General features: G+C 40.2%; 1 protein-coding gene across 5 annotated transcripts in view; it reads right to left on the reverse strand.

Annotated features, from left to right (window-relative positions):
- Window positions 1–17,909, reverse strand: part of ARHGAP29 (Rho GTPase activating protein 29) — a 94,664-nt gene extending 76,755 nt beyond the window's left edge. For 2 of the 5 annotated variants that reach the window (XM_025355284.1, XM_025355266.1), the window contains exons 1-2: window positions 7,801–8,118; window positions 1,815–2,051 (exon numbers count right to left, since the gene is read on the reverse strand). In XM_025355284.1, the coding sequence (XP_025211069.1) occupies window positions 1,815–2,019 (205 nt within the window). In that variant the 5' untranslated portion in view covers window positions 2,020–2,051; window positions 7,801–8,118. Of the gene's footprint in view, window positions 1–1,814; window positions 2,052–7,800; window positions 8,119–17,746 lie in introns of those variants that run through there. The other 3 variants (XM_025355298.1, XM_025355275.1, XM_025355291.1) reach the window with 3 other exon arrangements.
- Between the last annotated feature and the right edge of the window lie 2,020 nt (window positions 17,910–19,929).

Consider the following 19,929-nt stretch of genomic DNA (forward strand, 5'->3'; position numbering starts at 1 on the left):
GACCATAAATTGCAAACTTTTTGATAATGTCCTTATGAATTCTCAAAATTAAATTTCAGTGAATATATTTCCATACATATCCTTTTACCTCAAGGGGTAGTCTCTTTCTGTATCTTATTTTTTTCTTTTCTCACTTAGGATCAACTTTCAGTCCCCATCCTTCAGTATTCTCTGAAGTGTCTGCTCACAATTTAAAACTCCTATAAAAATGTTTTTTGGAGATAAGAAGTAGTCCAACTTGTTTTAAATTACTATCATTTTAAATCTGTGACACAAGCATAATTACATAAAATGAAGATTTTTTAAGAGATATAAATCTCTTAAGAAAAATAACTAAAAACAAATAGAAATCCTAACTAGAAATCTTATTTATGTGAATAAAAATGCATTTAAATTGGTGTATTAAATAAAATACGGTTTTATACCTTAAATCAAAGTAAATGACTTGTCAACTAATACATCATTTTAAATTTCACCTTAAAAATTAACCCAGTTAATGAACTGTGTATCAAGAAGTATAAATTTTGTTTGTAAATTTAAAAAAATCAAACTAGTTGAGAACAAATTGTTATTACAAAGCTATGCTTCTTTAAATAAATGGGAAATTAATCATTTTGGCAAATTTGCTACCATTATAATACTTAATGTACTCAGGGTATCTTTCCACAATAACTTTAGGTAACTTCACTGCCATTTAATCATCCACAATCAGACTTCAAAATGAAGCTATTAAAATGAATGGGAATATGAACAACTTTTCTAATAATATTTATACAGTCTCAAAAGAATCACTTATGTGATTGCTGTTTTAAGGAAAACTCAAATACTAAAACTTTGAGGCTTCAATTCCAGTCATTTTGGGCATTTCAACCTGAAAATAACAGATTAGAAATAAACTCTTAAATTTAGTACAAGCACAAGATACAATTTTAGTTTTTCAAAATGTCCATCAGAAAATAAGTATTTAACTTACATACATACATAGAACTATTTATTGAAATCTTACAAATTTCTATAAAGCCCCAGGAGGTCTCATATAAGTAACACTGAGAATCTTCATTTTTATATCTAGACATACCACCATGAATATGGAAATGAAACTGCCATTTATCACAAAAGAATAGGAGCTGTTTTTGTAACTATTAATTATCACTGTCATCAAATTTAGACCTAAGAGGTGCTAAACATTGAAAGACAGGTACTAAGAACAAGTCAGAGATAAACAATCTTTTACTTTAGGAGAACAGAGTCTAATGCTCCATTATCCATTTCTAACTAGACAGATAATTCTGTGATTAGCCCTTAATTCAAGATGTTACAGATCAGCAAAACAGAATTAAGTCTGATTTTTGTAAAAAAAAAAAAAAAAAATCACTTAAGCGCAGTCATTTTAGATACCAAAACTTCATCTAAAATGTGGAAAGCTGAACTAGGTAACAGTGTCAACAACGTAAATTATAAACATTAGTCTGCTTATTTAAGACCAATCAATGCACTATGTTACCATTAACAAAAAGGATGAAATCCCAATGATCTCAAGTTTTCCTACGTCAAATGGACCCAACCACAGGAATCAAAGATATTTTTCTTTTTTGTATTCTTATTCCCTCACACTAAAGTTTCTATTATGTATTAGACTATTATTTAATTATAAAATGGTTTACATTGTAACCATCAAAGATTTGGGGAAAAAAGCCCTAAAATCTCTAAAGCAGAATACCCTATTCCTACCACCGTGTACAAACTTATCTGCAGGCCAGCATTTAAAATTTTACGAACTATCCAGTAAGAATGCTAATAGAAAAGTGACAAACCTGAAAATATGGCTTCTTTCAAATATAGTAACATGTGGGAGAACTTCCTGATATCATTCACCAACTCCTTGATGTAATCCGGATCAAAAATAGAGTTGGAACTTAAGGACTTGAGCCCCATTTCAGAAGCTGTAACATCAGTAGAGAGTTGGCCTGATGCCCAAGCACGTTTTTTCTTTGTCTTTTTCTGTTTGTGAGCAATCATCCTTTCATGTAACAGTCAGAAAAACAGAAATCCTTAAGGGGGCAAGAAACAAAACAAAAACAAGCGGGGAGAGAGAAAAAAACACAAATACTAAATCAGCCAGGGAAATATTACACTAGATTTTCAACAACAGCCCACCTTGGTATCCTATTTTTAAATTTTTAAAAACCAATCATCATTCACTGTATTATTGATAATAGCAGTTTGCATTTATTAAGTGCCAGTAATTCTAACAACTCTGACATGCAAACCACTGTTCTTTACATTTCACAAATGAGGAACCTGAGGTTTAGAGGTTAAAACTTTGTCTAAGCTCTCAACTGATAATGAACTAGGACTTAAACCCGTATCTGCCTTGAAGTCAAAATCCATGCTCTTAATAACTCCCTGTTGATTCCTAGGGTACAGAATTGTATTTAATTGTAAAAGTTGTTCTGAAACATCACTTAGTAGAAGGTCATATTCTCCTTCCATGACATCACCTTCAAAAATAAAGATGAGATATGGGGTTTGAAAAAAGAAAGACCTGTTGTTAAAATCCTCCTCTGTCACTTATCATATGATCTATTCATCTCTTTACTTCAGTATGCTCATTTATAAAATGGGAATAACATCCTGACAACACCTATCTCAGGAGATTATTGTAGGGATTACGTGACACAATGATACAGAAGTGTCGAGAACATAAAAGTTCAATTACAGTTGGTTTTTCCTAATAATGCATATACATACATATACACAGACACACACACACGACACATCCTGGGTTACCAAGTCTCATCAAGGATATTTCTTTGTTGAAAACAAGTTACAAGGGTGTCCACTAATCTGACATACCCTGACTGGTTAAATAAATAAATGTGTGATTATCAGAGCAATATTTTTTATAATCTCAGGATGGTAGTAAAAAGGTAATCTTTTGGTATGAGAAAAATTTAGATTTGAATCCTAGCTCTAATATTTTCTAGATAGGTGACCAGGACAATTTTATTTATAGGCTTGTGTGAGGATTAAAAGGGATCACAAAATAAGACTTCATATGTTAAAACGCCTAATATTGGCACATAGCTGGAACTCAAGAAAATCATAGTTATTGTCTTCTTCACTCTCATTTTACCTTTCCAGAGTTAAAAGTTCTAATCTTGTTTGTATCTCTGGAAATCAAAAAGGAAATAATTGGAGAAATTAAATTAACTCACACTTTATTATTGACACTTTTTTCAAGTATTTTGTCTTGAATATTTGGCTACTTTAAAAATGGTAGATGACTAAGGACTTCTATAAAATTTACAGTAGAAAGTTTTTTGGGTTTTTTTTTGCGGTGGGGGGAAGGGTTGAGTCTGGGTCTCACTCTGTCATCTAGGTTGGAGTGCAGTGGTATGATTATAGCTCACTGCAGCCTCAAACTCCTGGGCTCAAGCCATCTGCCCCCCCCCAGCCACCCATGTAGCTGGGACTCCAGGGACACACCACCACATCTAGCTAGCTAAAAAGAAAAAATTTTTCTTTTGTAGAGACACAGTTTCACTATGTTTCCCAGGCTGGTCTCAAACTTCTGGGCTCAAGTGATCCTCCTACATCAGCCTACCTAAATGCTGGGATTACAAGCATAAGCCACTACGCCTGGCCCACTAGAAAGTTTTATGCAATATCCGTTTCTAGTCATATGTAAGATATTTTATTGTATCATTTACTCCTTCCTATATCTCACCCAACTCCATAGTTTATTTTTCTTTCTGATCTACAGGGTTCTCTAATCAATCCACTTCTCTCTACTGCTACCACACTAGCGAATTACCATCATTTCTTTTCTGAGCTACTATACTACTTTCCCAACGATCTATCTGCAACCATTCTTGTCTCATCACAAATGGACTGAACATTTCAAACACAGATCTCATAACGTCGTTTCTCTGCTGAAAACCCTTCCAAAGGACAAGTGAGAAGCTATCATGCTTTATAAGGCTCAACATGAGATCTAGCTCCTACCTACCTGTGCAATGTTATATGGAGACACACCTGCTGGCTCTCAACACTCCTGCCACACACACCTCCTTCTCATTCTTTCAACAGTATTTGTTTACGATGACACTCACCAGGAAATAATTTCACATAATGAGCCAATATACATGTTAAGGGTATCATATTTGTGTGTGGCACGGCTTCTGGGTAAGGCTCATGTGATGTATGTGAGGTTTTTAAAATTCCATCCCATTTCATTTTTAAAAATGCTGGGTGCAACTCACCAACTTGGTTTCACACACATAACAGCTCATGACCCTACAGTTTGAAAAACACCAACTGTTCAGCTCAGGGTCCTGTCTATAAGTAATTCTATTTGCCGGGAATATTCCTTCTCCTTTGTTAACTCGTGCTGATCTCAGCTCAAAGCTTACCTCTTCAAAGAAATGTTCCCGGACCATCCCCATCCCCCACAAAACCACTACCACCAAACCACAGTAGAATCTCCTGTGAGATGTTCTATAGTATCCTCTACTTTTCATCACTGCTTATACCACAGTTCAAATAGATCACCTCTTCCTAGCTAGACTATAATCTCATGGAAATCAAGACCACGTCCGTTTGCTAACCATGTGTTCTCTGCTCATAGCAGAATGCTTGGCATATGAGGAATGAACTACTTAGAACTATCTGCAGATAGGCTTATAAACTTAATAAAGTTTCAATTAATTTTTATAGAAACAAAAATAACTCTGGGTTGTTGCAATGTTTCGAAGTGAAAATATATATATTTTTAAAAACTCTCTAAAATGGTATGTTTCAAAAATAAAAGCATATGAAGCTGAGGGAAGATCACATAAAACTGAAATCAAAGTTGGATTTCTATTATTGCTCCTCCTGATTATTAAACTGGGGACCCCACACTTTATAATTTTTAAAGTTTATTCATTGTCCTTTTGATAATCTCAAATTATTTCTGAAAATCTAACTTCTACATTTAAACCAGTTTCAAAACTATCTAACATTAATCCTTAAATGTGTGCATCATTTCTAAAATGAATCTAGGGCAATTTTTGAGCATTATTATTATATCTAAGTCTTCTTTCCCATCAACAAAAACAAAACAAAAATTCAAAGTGCCTTGTTTGGGCAGCTCTTTTACAAATCACTAACCAAAATGCCTATTAGCCTAACAAAACATCACTCTTGCAGTTTACCTAATAAAGTCATTCTGTTTAGTTATGACAGCTTTTAAGCTTAGTAAATTAGAGAATTGGTCACTGTCACTGGTAAAGATGGCTACAAAAATTAAAGACATTAAAACAATTTACCTATTTTAGCAGAAATAATTTACTTAAGTAACTACATATAAAATAGTAACCTAAACTTTTAAAGTGTTTCAAAACTGCTGGAACATTTTTAAATAAGACTTTAAAAATCTGCAAAAAACAAACAACAACAACATCATCAAACACATGGCAAGGGGAAGAACTCTTCACCTCTTATAAAAAGAATGATACCTTACCTCTAGCCAGCATTATAATGATTAATGTGCTGATTTTGTTATATATTACTACTTTTCATATTCCAGAGTAAAAAAAGAAACACTACAATTGAAAAAATGCTTAAAATAACAAACTTAACCCAAGCTTTCATAAATGAACTATGATAATGAGAAGCTGGGACAATATACACTTTCCAAGATCATACACACTATTTTCTCATGTGCTAAAATGAATATTCTCTTGTTGGCAGTAACATAAAATGTAGTTACTAACAGACTGCAACTGGCAACTTAATTAGGTAATGATGCATGCAAAGTACTTAGCAGAGTGCCTGGTTCATCATAAAGATGAACCATAAAGAAAAGCCATTATTACTAGCAGTGCTTCATTGTGGGAAATTGTTTTTGAACAAGATGTAGCTTCACTACAATACATTAGTGGATTGTGAGCAAGAAATACAGGACTGGAAACAATTGGAGAAACTTAACTGACTCTGTGGAAACCTACTAAAATGCTTCCAAGTGAAATTTGAACTGTGCAAATAGACTGTTGTGCAAAATATTTGTGACACACTAATTCTGGTGCATCTCTTTCAACTTCAAACCAACAATATTAAAAACATGTATTATCCACTTCTCAAAGAATTCTGTAGCAAGTAGAAAATCACCGTGCAAAACCACTTTCATCGTATGTTGTAAATCTAAGTAATGTGTGCATTAGAAATGTAGACACAAACTTCCTATCCCCCACAACTTCAGGAGCCTGTGTCAATCAAATGTCTGCTGCCCCACATACCCCCTGCCAAATGCACATTATGGCAGTAGTTTCATTTTAGGCTCTCTAAATGAAGTGTAAAACTGCCCCAAATATCTATACTTACTATTTCCCATTTTACCATTTCTTGAGGAAAAATTGCCAGATATTTCAGAAATCTGCTATTTCAGTACAATTTCAGATTTGGCAAGAATCTACTTAAAGATGCTAAAAAGATGAGACGAGCTCATTCTGAAATGATGATTAAATCTTTAACTATGGTTTCAAAAAGCACTCTCCACAAAAACAGAATAGGGACATGTGAGAAACAGTTTTATCAATACTATGTAAACAATTTTTAAAGGAAAGCATGCAATACACATGCACTTCATTTCTGTACAGTTTGAACCTAGCACGCTTTAAAAAGAGGAAGCTGCCCAGCACCCCACGCCTCCAGAATGTCTAGCATTCCTGGCAGGCAGGGCTCTCCTTTGACCAGCCAAAACTACCCTTTGCCAAAAAGCAAGTTCCTCATCCAAGAATTTAAATAAAGAGAGAAGAATGGAGCAACCAAAATGGACAGCTGACGTTGGTAACGACGGACAAAAGATAAACGATAGACAAGAGATACAATCACAGAGACAGATGGAGAGAAGGGAAGGAGAGCTCAGCTCCTGTCATTAGCAGGTAACATCCTGCCCTCCGAAAAGATTTCGGGCCAATACCCTCTGAGAAACATACTTTTAAAAAGATCAACACAGAGAGAGACAAGAGGCTCGTCAGTCACGAGGGCTCCACCTTGAAACGCCCGACTCCAACTAACCCGTCCAAAAAAATACTTTCTTTAATTAAAACTGTCAAACCCCAAAACGCGTCCACAATTGAACCGGGACAAACCTCTGAGACTGAGGGAAACTCTCAACGAAACTCAAAAGACAGAGACCAGGAGAAAATGCACCACGGAAATCCTAAAATATCTCAGGAATGAGAGCCCAACTGGAGTGAGGGCTGCGGTCAGGGCAGGTGGGAGCGGGGCTGGAATCCAGGCAAGAACACAGACCCATAGTGGTCAGGAGCACGGATTCCGGAGCAAAAGCGCCTGAGTTTAGTCCTGACGCTGCCAACCACTAGTCTGTGTGCATTGGCAGGTTTTTAACCTCGGTTTCCCGTGTGAAAACCGAGTCGAACAATCATGGACTGTTCTGAACATTAAAAGAGTTAAAATGTGCAGTCTTCAGAACAGCAGGCGGACCCGTAGTACGCGCCGTGTGCTAACTTTCATTACGATCGTCACCGTCTGCCCCGGCCACCGCTGGCGTCCTCCCCGGCTGGTCCGCGTCTGCCTCGCCGGACGCGCCCCTAGCCCTGGCCGGACCCTCCCCGAGGACTCCAGTCCTGGCCCGAGGGCACCCGTCCCAGTGCAGCCCGCCACCGCTTCCGCTCGGGGCCCTCCGCGGGCCTCCCGGACCCTGGACGGCAATTCGCGGGCGCTCGCGCGGGCGACCCCAGCCCGGAGCCACGACCGCCGCAGCCGGAGCGAACGCCACCTCCTCACACTCACCACGGCGCTCCATCCCGCGTCCCGGACGCGGACGCCCGCCCCACACCTACGGCCGCCGCCACCGCCGAGGGCTGGAGCTCGCCGCCCCCATCCCCCACGGCCTGCGGACGCCCGGCCAAGCCGCAGCCGCAGCCACAGACACAACCACCACTACAGCCGCCGCCGCCCCTGCAGCTACCGCCACAGGCCCGCCGACCGCCCGCCCGCCCCTCCCCCTGGAGCCCAGTCCATTGGCCCGCGCTCCCGGGGGCGGGGCCGGCGACCGCGGCAGGTCGGGGCTGCAACTAGCTCGCGCGCAGAACGCGGCCGTCAGCTGCGGCCGTCAGCTGCGCCCGGTCGCTCGCAGTCCCAGTGTGACGGGCTGCGTCGGCCGCCCTTTTGGCTTGCAGGGGGCAGGGAGAGCGACTCAGAGAAAAGTCACCTGAGGACTAGATGCGGCTAATGGCCAGATGAGCAGCTACATTTCTTATGAGGCACTTCTGTGGATCGCTGTTTTCCTCCCTCTTCCAGGGGTTAGGGCCTGGGGAAGGGCGCCACACGTCTGAATGAAGAATGAACTACCTCAAAACCAGCCATCTACTATGCCCCTTTGCCCTCTATGGAGGGTAGGCCTATCTCTTTTTTTTTTTTTTGGAGACAGAGTCTCGCTCTATCTCCCAGACTGTAGTCCAATGGCGTGATTTAGGCTCACTGCAACCTCCGCCTCCTGGGCTCAACTGATTGTCTCACCTCAGCCACCTGAGTAGCTGGGATTACAGGTGCCCAGTACCACGCCCAGCTAATTTTTGTATTTTTAGTAGAGGCGGGGTTTTGCTATGTTGGCCAGGCTGGTCTCGAACTCCTGACCTCAGGTGATCCACCTGCCTCAGACTCCCAAAGTGCTGGGATTACAGGCGTGAGCCACTGTGCCCGGTCCTTTCTTTCTTAGCTGCACTCTCAAACTCACTTCATAATGAGAAAAAAAGAAAAAAGTCTGAGAAAGATGGAATAATTATAGCAAGCAGGGCTAGAAAGCACACGGCCCCCATATCACACCACTCGCTGGAACAAGCGATGGCACTTATCTCAGTGCTGGAACATTCAGAAAGAAAGAAATAGAGAAACAGAGGAAAAAACACAGAGAGGGAGAATGTGGGTAGTGCTGGGGTCTGACAGAAAAATGACCACACAGAGGAGAAACAGAAAAAGACACAGGAGAATGTGCTGAGGAGAAGTGGAAAGAAAATGAGGTGCAGACACAGGAAAAGGGAGGAAACCGAGGAAGGCAGAAACAAGTGAAGGCAAAAAGAGAAAATAAGGAAGAAAAATAAAAGGAAAGACTACCCACTTAACAAACAGAAAAGGAAGTGAGCATGACAGAACCAAAAGTGGGGTAGTGGGGCAAGAGAAAAACTCATTGACAAAGAAAGAGAAGAGGGACCCCTTACGTATACGTATCTCTGAACCCTTACAGGAAAAACAATGCCAAGAAAATACAACAAATTTGGCTCCTCGGGTGCTACTTAAAAAAGATAAATAAGAAAACTTAGCTCCTTGGTTACTTTGGCACGATACTGGATTTTTTGGACTCAACTTACACAGATTTTCCCCTCAAACCCCCAAAATAATAGTCCAAGGTCCTGCCACAAATAGTCAGCAAACTTCAAAAACCAAAATTCCTTCTAATCGTGCTGAAAAAGAAAAATGCACCAAAGACTCTCACCATGGAAACCAATGATGCCTGAACTGAAGCAAACTAATAAGAGGAGACAAAGGAGTCCCCAGGCCAAGAGGAGGCTGAACAGTGCAACTACGATTCAATCATAAGTAAGGTTTTTGGAAGGAAATTTTTGAGGAAGTCCCTCAACCTCAAACACCCTCTTAAGTCTACTTTAAAACATATTATTTTGCACTTATACACCATTTCCCTTAATAAGGGATTAATTGGAACTGGATTAATAAAGAGGATTGTGTTGCTGATTAAAATGGAACTGGAAGCATCACTGACAAAATCATGAACAAGTTCCTGATGGAGAGAAAGGGTGTATGGATGGAGGTGGGGGTGTGGCAAAGAGAAAGGCGCTCACAAGGAGGGAAAGAAAATCAGGGAAAGAGAGACAAAGGGAGGTGTAAGAAGGAAAGAGAGACAACTATAAAGGAGAAAGAAAGACAAGAGGGAAAGAAGAAATATGCAGAGACAAGGGGAAGCAGAAAAAGAAAATGAGATGGAGAGAGATAAGGAAGATAAAAGAGACAAACAGAGGTGACAGAGACTACCCACTGATAGAGAAAGGAAAGAGGGTCACTTCTCACATGCAAACAGTTCTGGTGGAAATGAAGCTAATTAGGCTCTGAGGTTGTTACCTTAAAAATATAAATATAAGAATCCAAGGCTACTTGATTACCTGCTTCCACAATTATTTTTCAGACTTAATTTAAAAATTTTTTTCCATTAGGCCTCAAACCTAACAGTACTAATATGACAAGCAGTACTGAAGACCCCTAAAAAACAAACACTCCTTCAAATCCCACCAGAGAATGATGCACCATGGACACTCATCCACTGATGACTCAAAATTGAAGGACATCAATGGGGGATGAAGAAAGAATTCTGAAGGCCAAGGAGAGTGGGGTTGGCCAACTCTCAGGGAGCTCAAGGAAGTAAAGTCTGCCCCTCATATCTGCTCTGGGTTATTCTTAACACCCCCCAAACCAGAACTACCTCTAAACCATCCCAAAACAGCCAACTACTGTGCATAGGACCTGACACAGTCACAATAGCTGGCTGTTCGGGAATCAAGGAATGTTACTTAGATGGTTAAATAAACTATAAGTAAGGTTGCCTAAGGGAAATTTTGAGAAGTCTCTCAATCTCAATCCTCCTCTTAAACCTTTAAAAAAATACATTATCTGCCATCCTTCATCCAGAGGATGATGACATTGGGGAATATTTGCAAAAATGGTAGTTCACTTTTAATTTAAAAGGGTTATTGTATTAATCTCCCATGACTTGAATTTGTTTGAAGTAATTTATCACACGAATACACTTTAAATATGAAAAGCACATTAATGGATGCAATAATACCTTTCTGCAAGTCTAAAATTCTTAGCTTATGATAAAATTGTAGTGTTCAGAAAAAAAGAGTAAAACCATCAGTGTATCTACCATAGCAGTCCAATATCTTAAGTTTTTCAACAAGTTGCAGAAAAACATTTCTGGAAGCAACATATAATTTTTTAAAAATACTTGTGTTTTTACCATTTATATTATTATTGCCTCTAGTAATTTTTCTTTCTCAAACAGAAATTCACATCCTCTATGATGCTGTTCAAGTCAGCCATTCAGTGCAGCCTTAACTTTTATATTCCCCACATCTTCCTCATGTGTTCTCTTCAAAATGTCTGTGGTACCAGACTGAATGGATTAGTATTCTTTCTATCCACAGTGGTGACATTATCAGCATTGTTAATTTTGCTTCATCTTCCTGAAGACAATTCTGTAGTTTAGGTAGCCTACTTTTCATAGCAGAACATGGGTCTAAAAACATTTGACAGTATCTGGAGACATTTTTGGTTGTCATAACTGGGGAGGGGGATTCTACTGACATCTAGTGGGTAGAGGCCAGGGATGCTGCTAAACTTCCCATATGCATAGGACTGCCCTCACCCCCAACAAATAATTATCCAGCCCAAAAGGTCAATGGTGCCAAGGTGAAACACCCTGTTCTATATCCAACTACCACTTTTTAAAAAGCTATAAGATCTAGGAACATGTTAACTTATGCCATAGTGTATACCCAGAAAAATCTGGACTGTGGGCCATTTTATAGGATAAACATGATTTCTTCAACAAATAAACTGCAGGAAAAATGTTGGAAAGAAAAATCTCTAGATTAAAATATCCTTAAAAGATATATCAAATGCAGCCAGGCACGGTGGCTCACGCCTGTAATCCCAGCACTTGGGAGGCCGAGGCGGGCTGATCACCAGAGGTTAGGAGTTCGAGACCAGCCTGGCTAATATGGTGAAACCCCATTTCTACTAAAAATACAAAAAATTAGCCAGGCCTGGTGGTGTGCACCTGTAATCCCAGCTATTCAAGAGGCTAAGGCAGTAGAATGTCTTGAACCCGGGAGGTGGAGGTTGCAGTGAGCCAAGATCATACCACTGTACTTCAGCCTGGGCAACAGGAACAAAACTCCGTCTCAAAATAATAATAATAATAATAAAAGATATTTCAAATGGAGGAATAAATACAAACAGACATACTCTTCCACTGTAGTAAACAACTAGAAAAATAGAGAAAATATGTATTGTTTTCAGACACTGAACTACACATAGCACTGGGATCGGGGCCGCCACCTCTGAGAGATGGGATCACAAACAAATGAGGTGAGCCCCACAATTACCCCAACTTTCTGCCTCAAGTCACATTCTTGACCATGGCACTCTTAACAAGTTGAAGAGACAGAGATCTTAGTTCCAAGAGACTGGAGTCACCAGAATCTGTAGGACAGAGTACTAGAGACTATGGATGTAGAAAAAGAGCTCCAGAAATTTGCATAGGGAATTTCTTAATTATCTTGCTGAACACTAAGATGCACATGTATACAGCAAAACACCACAAGGATTGGCAAAGGATTTCCAGAAAGCTATAGATGGACAATTCCCAGGTTTCCCACAGGGCTGGAAGAACTCCAAATTTTCATCAGCCAGAGTAGAGAGACCTACTGAACACCCCAGGGGAGATCCCAGGGCAGGCCTCATATTACATCTAACCTAGCTCTAGTGAAAACTGTACTCTAGCCACACTCCAACAAAGCTTCAGAACAGGCACATTTTATAATTTTTTTACAAAAGTAATAATATGTTGTGGAATTTATAACATATACAGAAGCAAAATGTATGACAATAGCATAAAGGAGGAGGAAATGAAAGTATACAGTAAGGTTCTTACATGATAGGTAAAGTAGTGTAATATTGTTTGAAGGTATACTGTAAGTTAAAAATGTATAATAAAATCTCCAGAGATAAAGTTAATTAAGCCAATAGTGGGCATAAACAGAATTTCAAAAAATCAACAACAACAAAAAAAGCAGGACAAGAAGAAAAAGGAAACAAAAAAATTGAACAAATAAAACAAACAGCAAAGTAACAGACTTAAATCCAATCATACCAATAATTACATTAAATATAAATAATCTAAACAGCCCAGTAAAAACGCAGCGATTCTCAGAGTAAAAAAGTAAGACCCAACTATATTTTGCCTATTAAAACGCAGACTTGAAATATAAAGACACAGATATATGGAAAGTAAAACAACAGAAAAAGACACACCATGCAAACACTAATCATAAGAAAGCCAAAGTAGCTCTATAATATAGGTATCAAAGAATTTTACCAAGGATAAAAAGCAACATTTCATAACAATAAATGAGTCATCTCATCACAATGACAAGAATCCTGAAGGTATCTGTACCTAAAAATAGAGATGCAGAATATGAGAAAAAAACTGAGAGAAATGTATGGAAAAATATACAAATCCCCAACGACAGTTAAGATTTCAACATTCTTCTCTCAGTAATAGAATAACAGAAAATCATTAAGGATCACTAAGGACATAGAAGACTTGAATAGCACTGTCAATCAACTTGACCTGATAGACATTTACAGAAGATTCCACCAAAAAACAGCAGAATACACATTCATTTCAAATGTATACGGAATATTCACTAAGATAGGCCATATATGGGATGATAAAAAGAAGTCCCAATGAACTTAAGAGGACTGAAATCACACAGTGTATGTCCTCTGATCAAAAAAAAAATTAAATTTGAAACTAGTAACAGAAAGATAACCAGGAAATCCCCAAATATTTGTAAATTATAAAATATAACTTTAAAATAACCAATGGGTCAAATTTCCACAAGGGAAATTTTAATATATTTTGAACTGAATGAAAATGAAAACCCATTTCAAAATGTGGAGATTACACAGTAAAAGTCATGGTTAGATAAATACACAGTTTTAGATGCTTTATTGTAAAAGAGAAATGTCTAAAGTCAATGATCTAAGCTTCCATTTTAAGAAGCTAGAAAACAAAGAGCAAATTATACCTAAAGTAAGCTGAAGTAAATAATGATAAGAACATAAATCAATGATTTAGAAAACAGAAAATAGAAAAAAATCAATGTAACCAAAAATTGGTTCTTTGAAAAAAATCAATTAACTTCTTAAATATCTAGCTAGACTGATCAAGAAATAGAGAAAACACAAATCACTAATATGAATGGAAGAAAGAACATCAGCACAGACCCTACAGACACAAGGATAAAAGAATACAAGGGAATGTTACAAACAATTTTGCCAATAAACTTAAAAACTGAGATGAAATGGAAAAATCTTTGAAAGACACAAATTACTAACCCTGACACAAGAAATAGAAAATGTGAATAGCCCTACATGTATTAAATAACTGATTTCATTATTGAAAATTTCCCACAAAGAAAACGACACCTACATGGGCTTCACTTAAAAAATTCACTGAACCAGATAAAATAATCCTATACAAACTCTTGGAAAATAGAGGAGACAAGAACACTTCCCAGCTCATTCTATGAGGCCAACATTACCCTGATACCAAAATCAGACAAAGATATTATACACACACACACACACACAACAAATTTCTTAACACAGTATTAACAAGTCAAATCCAACAATATATAAAAAGGATAATACATAATGCCCAAGAAGGGTCTGTCCAAGGAATGCAAGCTTAGTTTAACATTCACTAGAAAAAAACCATGTGATCATCTCAAAAGATGCAGAAAAAGCATCTGACAAAATTCCATGGCCACTCATGATTAAAACAGTCAACAAAGTAGGAATAGAAGATAATTTCTTCAATCTGATAAAATCTGATACAAGGCATTACAAAAAACCTACAGGTTTTCTCCTTAAGATCAGGATTAATATTGTTACTGTGGCTCTTAGCCAGTACAGTAAGACAAGAGAAAGAAATAAAATGCATTCATATTTAAAAAGAAAGAAGTAAAATACTCAGAGACAATATGTTTGTGTACCTAAAAAAAACCTCAAGAAGCCTATAAATTAGCTACTACGTCTAATTAATGAATATTATCAAGGTCACAGAATACAAAGTTAACACACTATAATCAATTTTATTTCTATACACTAACAACAAAAAATTGAACAAAAAAAATTCAAAACTTCTGCTCTTTGAGAGACAGTGTTGAAATAAAATGCAAGTCACAAACTGGGAGAAAACATCTGACGAAGGATTTGTAACCAAATATATCAGGAAGTCTTACAATTCCATAAAAATAAAATAACAATCCAATAAAATAATGAGTAATGAAGTGAACATACGCTGCACAAAAGAAGATGCACAACTGGGCAATAAGCACATGAAATACTGCTCAATACCATTAGTATCAGGGAAATGCAAATTTCAGCTTCTATGAGATACCACTGACTAGTCGCAAGAAATTTTAATTTCAGCTAGACTGAAATACTAACTGTTGGTGAGGATGTAGGGCAACTGTAACTGTAATACATGCTTCTACACAAGGTATACAGTCACTTTGTGAAACAGCCTGGCATTTTCTTACACAGGTAAACATACATTTAACATACAACCCAGTAATTCTCATTTTACATGCATCCAAAAGAAATGAAAACATACATTCACCCCAAACTTGCACATAAATGCATAGCAATTTTTCATGATAGTCAAAACCAAAATAACCCCATCTCCATCCACAGATAAACTGTGGTACAGCCTTATGATGGAATACTATTTAACATAAATATCCATGACATAGCAAAAAATCATAGATGAATCTCACAAGCATTAAGCTAAATGAAGGAAGCCAGGCACACACACACACTGTATATCTTTGGCATGATTACATTTACATAAAATTCTAGAGAATATGAACCTAATCTTAAATGACAAAAGAATTTCAGCGGTTGCTTAGGAATGCCTTGGTGGTGTAGGTGTGGGGGAAATTGCAAGAAGCCTTTCATTTCCTCCACTAAATATAAAGCATCCCTCTACTTTCCCATAGGACATTCAACATACTTGGGAAACTCATGATATTATACCTTGGGCCCCATCAGTATTGTCTGTTGCTACCCAAGATGCAAAGGTTCTACAGGACTGTCTACCACAAAATGGGATCAGACTAAATTTTCTTAGTGAATGCTGAATGAGTAAGTGGCACAAGAATGAAAATTCTTTAGGGTAACTTCTGGGCATGAAGTTTGTTCAATGTGGTGCTAACCCCCGGGACCAAGAGCAGTGGCTATAAAATATAAAAGCTCATGTTCCTAGGTCAAGAGCCTTAAAAGGCGAGGAAGTGAAGGTGCTTACAACTGAGGTGGATATTCTATTTTAAGGAGGTGAGGGGAGCAGTAATGACCAACCACTATGCATTCTTGGGCAGCGCTTTTCTACATCTCAGCCAAAGTTCTATTTTTGGGGGGACTGAAACATTTTCTACTCAGGCCTATTCTATTTTCTTCAAGTTCACTCTTAAACTCTTCTCAGAATCATGAGACAAGAACTGTATATACCGTAAAGCTCATGAAGCTTAAGCATCAGGGTTGCTCACTTACACAGTTCCTGTAACAAGGAGGCATTTTGAAATGGCATGTCTGGCAAACTGTGTAAAGAAATCACTACAGAAAGGGACCTAATCTCCAAGACTCCCATAATTTTGTCATGATTCACTCATTCTGAATATTCACTTTCATATCTAATTTTGAAGTATTTTTCTTGAAAAAGGAATCTCCTCTCCCAAACTGAATGAGGAGGAAGTGAAGCTAATTCCCAAAGAATAATAAAGAAAAAGGTAAATGTAGAACAAAAAGCTACTTGGAACTTTCATAAAACACCTCCTAACATTCCCCTCCCCCCCAACCCCTCCACCCCTCGCCCAAAAAAGATCCATCTTTAGAAAATAGAGAATGTCAAAGATCCAAAAAACACAATGTGGAACGCCACCCTCGGTCTTTAAAGAGGGGTGGTGGTGGTGAAAAGGTGAAATAAACTCTGGACCTATCAGAGGGGCTGAAAGACAAGGGAGGAACGTCCTTGACTGCTCTGTTTAAACCAAGGGAAGACCTTCCCCGGGAACACCAAGTTTCTATCACAGATCCGGTCCTGGGACACCTAGGGAAACAAACGCACCGGGGTCCGCTCTCCAGGTGGTAGCTGCAATCTCCCAGCTTGTCCCTTCCGATTTTGCAGAGCACACGACTTGCCCTAGAGCCATGGCTGGGAAAAGGTGGAAGGGCAGTAATGAGCGGGGAGCGAGAACGGGAGGAGTAGGGTGGGAGGGAACGACAGAGACGCTCTAGAAGGGGCACACAGTGAGAATGCGCAAAACGGTGTTTTACAACCTTAGATCTCCCCTAATAGCCAGGGCCTAGGTGAGGTGAAGTGCAATAAGAAAAAGTAAATATGGAACATGAAATGTCTGTTGTTTTACTCGGCCTTTACATATGTCAGACTGAAATTTCAGAAAACGTCACCAAACTTCCAAAAAGGATCCCAAGTGAGAAAGACGGACTTGAAGACCCCGTGAAGGAAACCAATGGGGGAAGGGTAAAGGAGCCCGTGAATTCCGCAGTGAGGCGATGAGGGCGGGTGGCTAGCGGGGCTGAGACACGCTCGGGGAGTCCTGGAAGGGGAGGAAAGTCCACCCGGCCAGCTTCTCCCCAGCTGCCCGCCGGCTGCCCAACTCGGAACGCGCGCACCCGGGGTCCGCGGCGTACCTGCAGCGCCCGCCCGCGTCCTCCCGCTCATCCGCGCCTGCCTCGCCGGGCGCGCCCCTAGCCCCGGCCGGACCCTGGACGGCAACTCGCCGGCGCCCGCGCGGACTACAGCCAGGAGCCACGACCGCCGCGGCCGAAGTGAGCGCCACCTCCTCACACTCACCACGGCGCTCCATCCCGCGTCCCGGACGCGGACGCCCGCCCCACACCTACGGCCGCCTCCACCGCCGAGGGCTGGAGCTCGCCGCCCCCATCCCCCACGGCCCGCGGACGCCCGGCCAAGCCGCAGCCGCAGCCGCAGCCACAGACACCACCACCACCACCACCACCACCACAGCGGCCGCCGCCCCTGCAGCAACCCCCACAACCGCGCCGGCCGCCCGCCCCGCCCCCTGGAGCCCAGCCCATTGGCCTGGTCTGCGCTCCCGGGGGCGGGGTCTGCGACCGCGGCAGGTGGGGGCGGCTGTAGCTCGCGCGCTGAAGGCAGCGGTCAGCTATTCCCGGCCTGAAATTGTCCCAGCATCCCGGGCCGCCTAAAGTTACCCTAAAGAATTTTCATTCTTGTACCACTTACTCATTCGGCCGCCCTTTTGACTTGCAGCGGGGCAGGCGGAGCGACTTAGAGGAAAAGTCACCTTTTGTACCCTCCTGCAGGGAGCAGGTTCTCTGTCCTTGTTAAATTAGACATTTCTCAGGTGGACACTTTGAACTCCTTCCAGTCAGGACTCAGGTCTTCAACTTGTTTTGTCGGCCGTCTTCCTCCACCCTTCTTCTCCCATTCAAAACAAAAGTACATTTTGTGCTTAACTTTAAAACTTCCCCCACTCTTTTCTGTCTTCAACTGATTGTCACTTTCAGCAAACTAAATAAATTACTCAAAACATCAGCTATTATACAGTCCGCGGCACATGGCAGGTGCTCAGTAGATGCTAGTTGATTGCACGTCCCTAACCACGCCACCTGCTTCTTACCATTAGGTGCTCCTTGAGTCATGGGACTGATCAACACGGTGGGGGAAGGCACAACCAAAATAAAGCATTTATCTAGATGTTGGATCACACATCATATCATATTTGGAGGAAAACAAAACACTGAATTTATATATAATATATGTTAGTAACACTTACCAACTCTACTAAGAATACCTTTCAAACTGTGCTGACACATAAGCACTCCCTGAATATTAGCTGATTAATGGGTAAAATTATGGAAAGGGAGTTTGGAAAAATCACTTAATGTCATCTTCCCTTTAAATATTTTTCAAAAAGATTACATATCTGTCATATTCTTCACCCTTCTTCGTTAGGAGAAATATATTTGAAAACATTCTCAAAGGAAGATGGTAGTTTTTGTTTTTGCTTTGTTTTTAGAGAGAGACAGGGCCTTTCTCTGTGCTTAGGCTGGAGTGCAGTGGCACAGTCATAGCTCACTGAAGCCTGGAACTCCTGGACTGAAGGAATACTCCCACCTCAGCCTCCTGAGTAGCTGGGACTACAGGCTCGTATCACCACACCCAGCTACTTTTATTTTTATGTTTCATAGAGATGGAGTCTTTGCTGTGTTGCCCAGGCGTCTCAAACTCCTGGCCTCAAGGGATCCTCCTGCCTCATCCTCCCAAAGTGCTGGGATTAGAGGTGCGAGCCACCACACCTGGGTCATTTTTATAAGTAAATATGATTATTAACTGAGAAAGAGTGAATGTCAAACATCTGCTATGTGGGACAAGTGGCTGTGTTTGGCAAAGAAACTAAAAAATAAAGGGCAATATCTCCACCACATCCTCTAACACTGACTCAGCATGTGCCCTGAATCATCCTTATAAGCCAACTAGGTTTTTTACCTTTAAATGTTTCTTCATTAAAGTGGCTTGTGATCATGGTTTTGGAGGATAAGGACTAACAGACACACAAACAAGAAATCAAAGGCATAACTGGATACTGCATTAATGAAGCATATATGACAGATGATGTGGTATTATTTTATACAGTATATATTAACACATATCCACTCTGCTTATTGAAATATTCTTCATTCCTTCCATGATAGAGAATCCTGCCCCTGCTCTGAAGCCGTTCTGTTCTCTCCAGTGAAAATTAGTCATCCGCCGGGGGCAGTGGCTCATGCCTGTAATCCCAGCACTTTGGGAGGCCGAGGTGGGCGGATCACCTGAGGTCGGGAGTTTGAGACCAGCCTGGCCAACTTGGAGAAACCCCATCTCTGTAAAAATACAAAAAATTAGCCAGGTGTAGTGGCGCTTGCCTGTAGCCCCAGCTCTTGGGAGGCGGAGGCAAGAGAATCGCTTGAACCCCGGAGGTGTGGGCTGTGGTGAGCTGAGATTACGCCATT

Source organism: Theropithecus gelada, chromosome 1, assembly GCF_003255815.1.
Source record: "Theropithecus gelada isolate Dixy chromosome 1, Tgel_1.0, whole genome shotgun sequence".
Classification (NCBI taxonomy): Eukaryota; Metazoa; Chordata; class Mammalia; order Primates; family Cercopithecidae; genus Theropithecus; species Theropithecus gelada.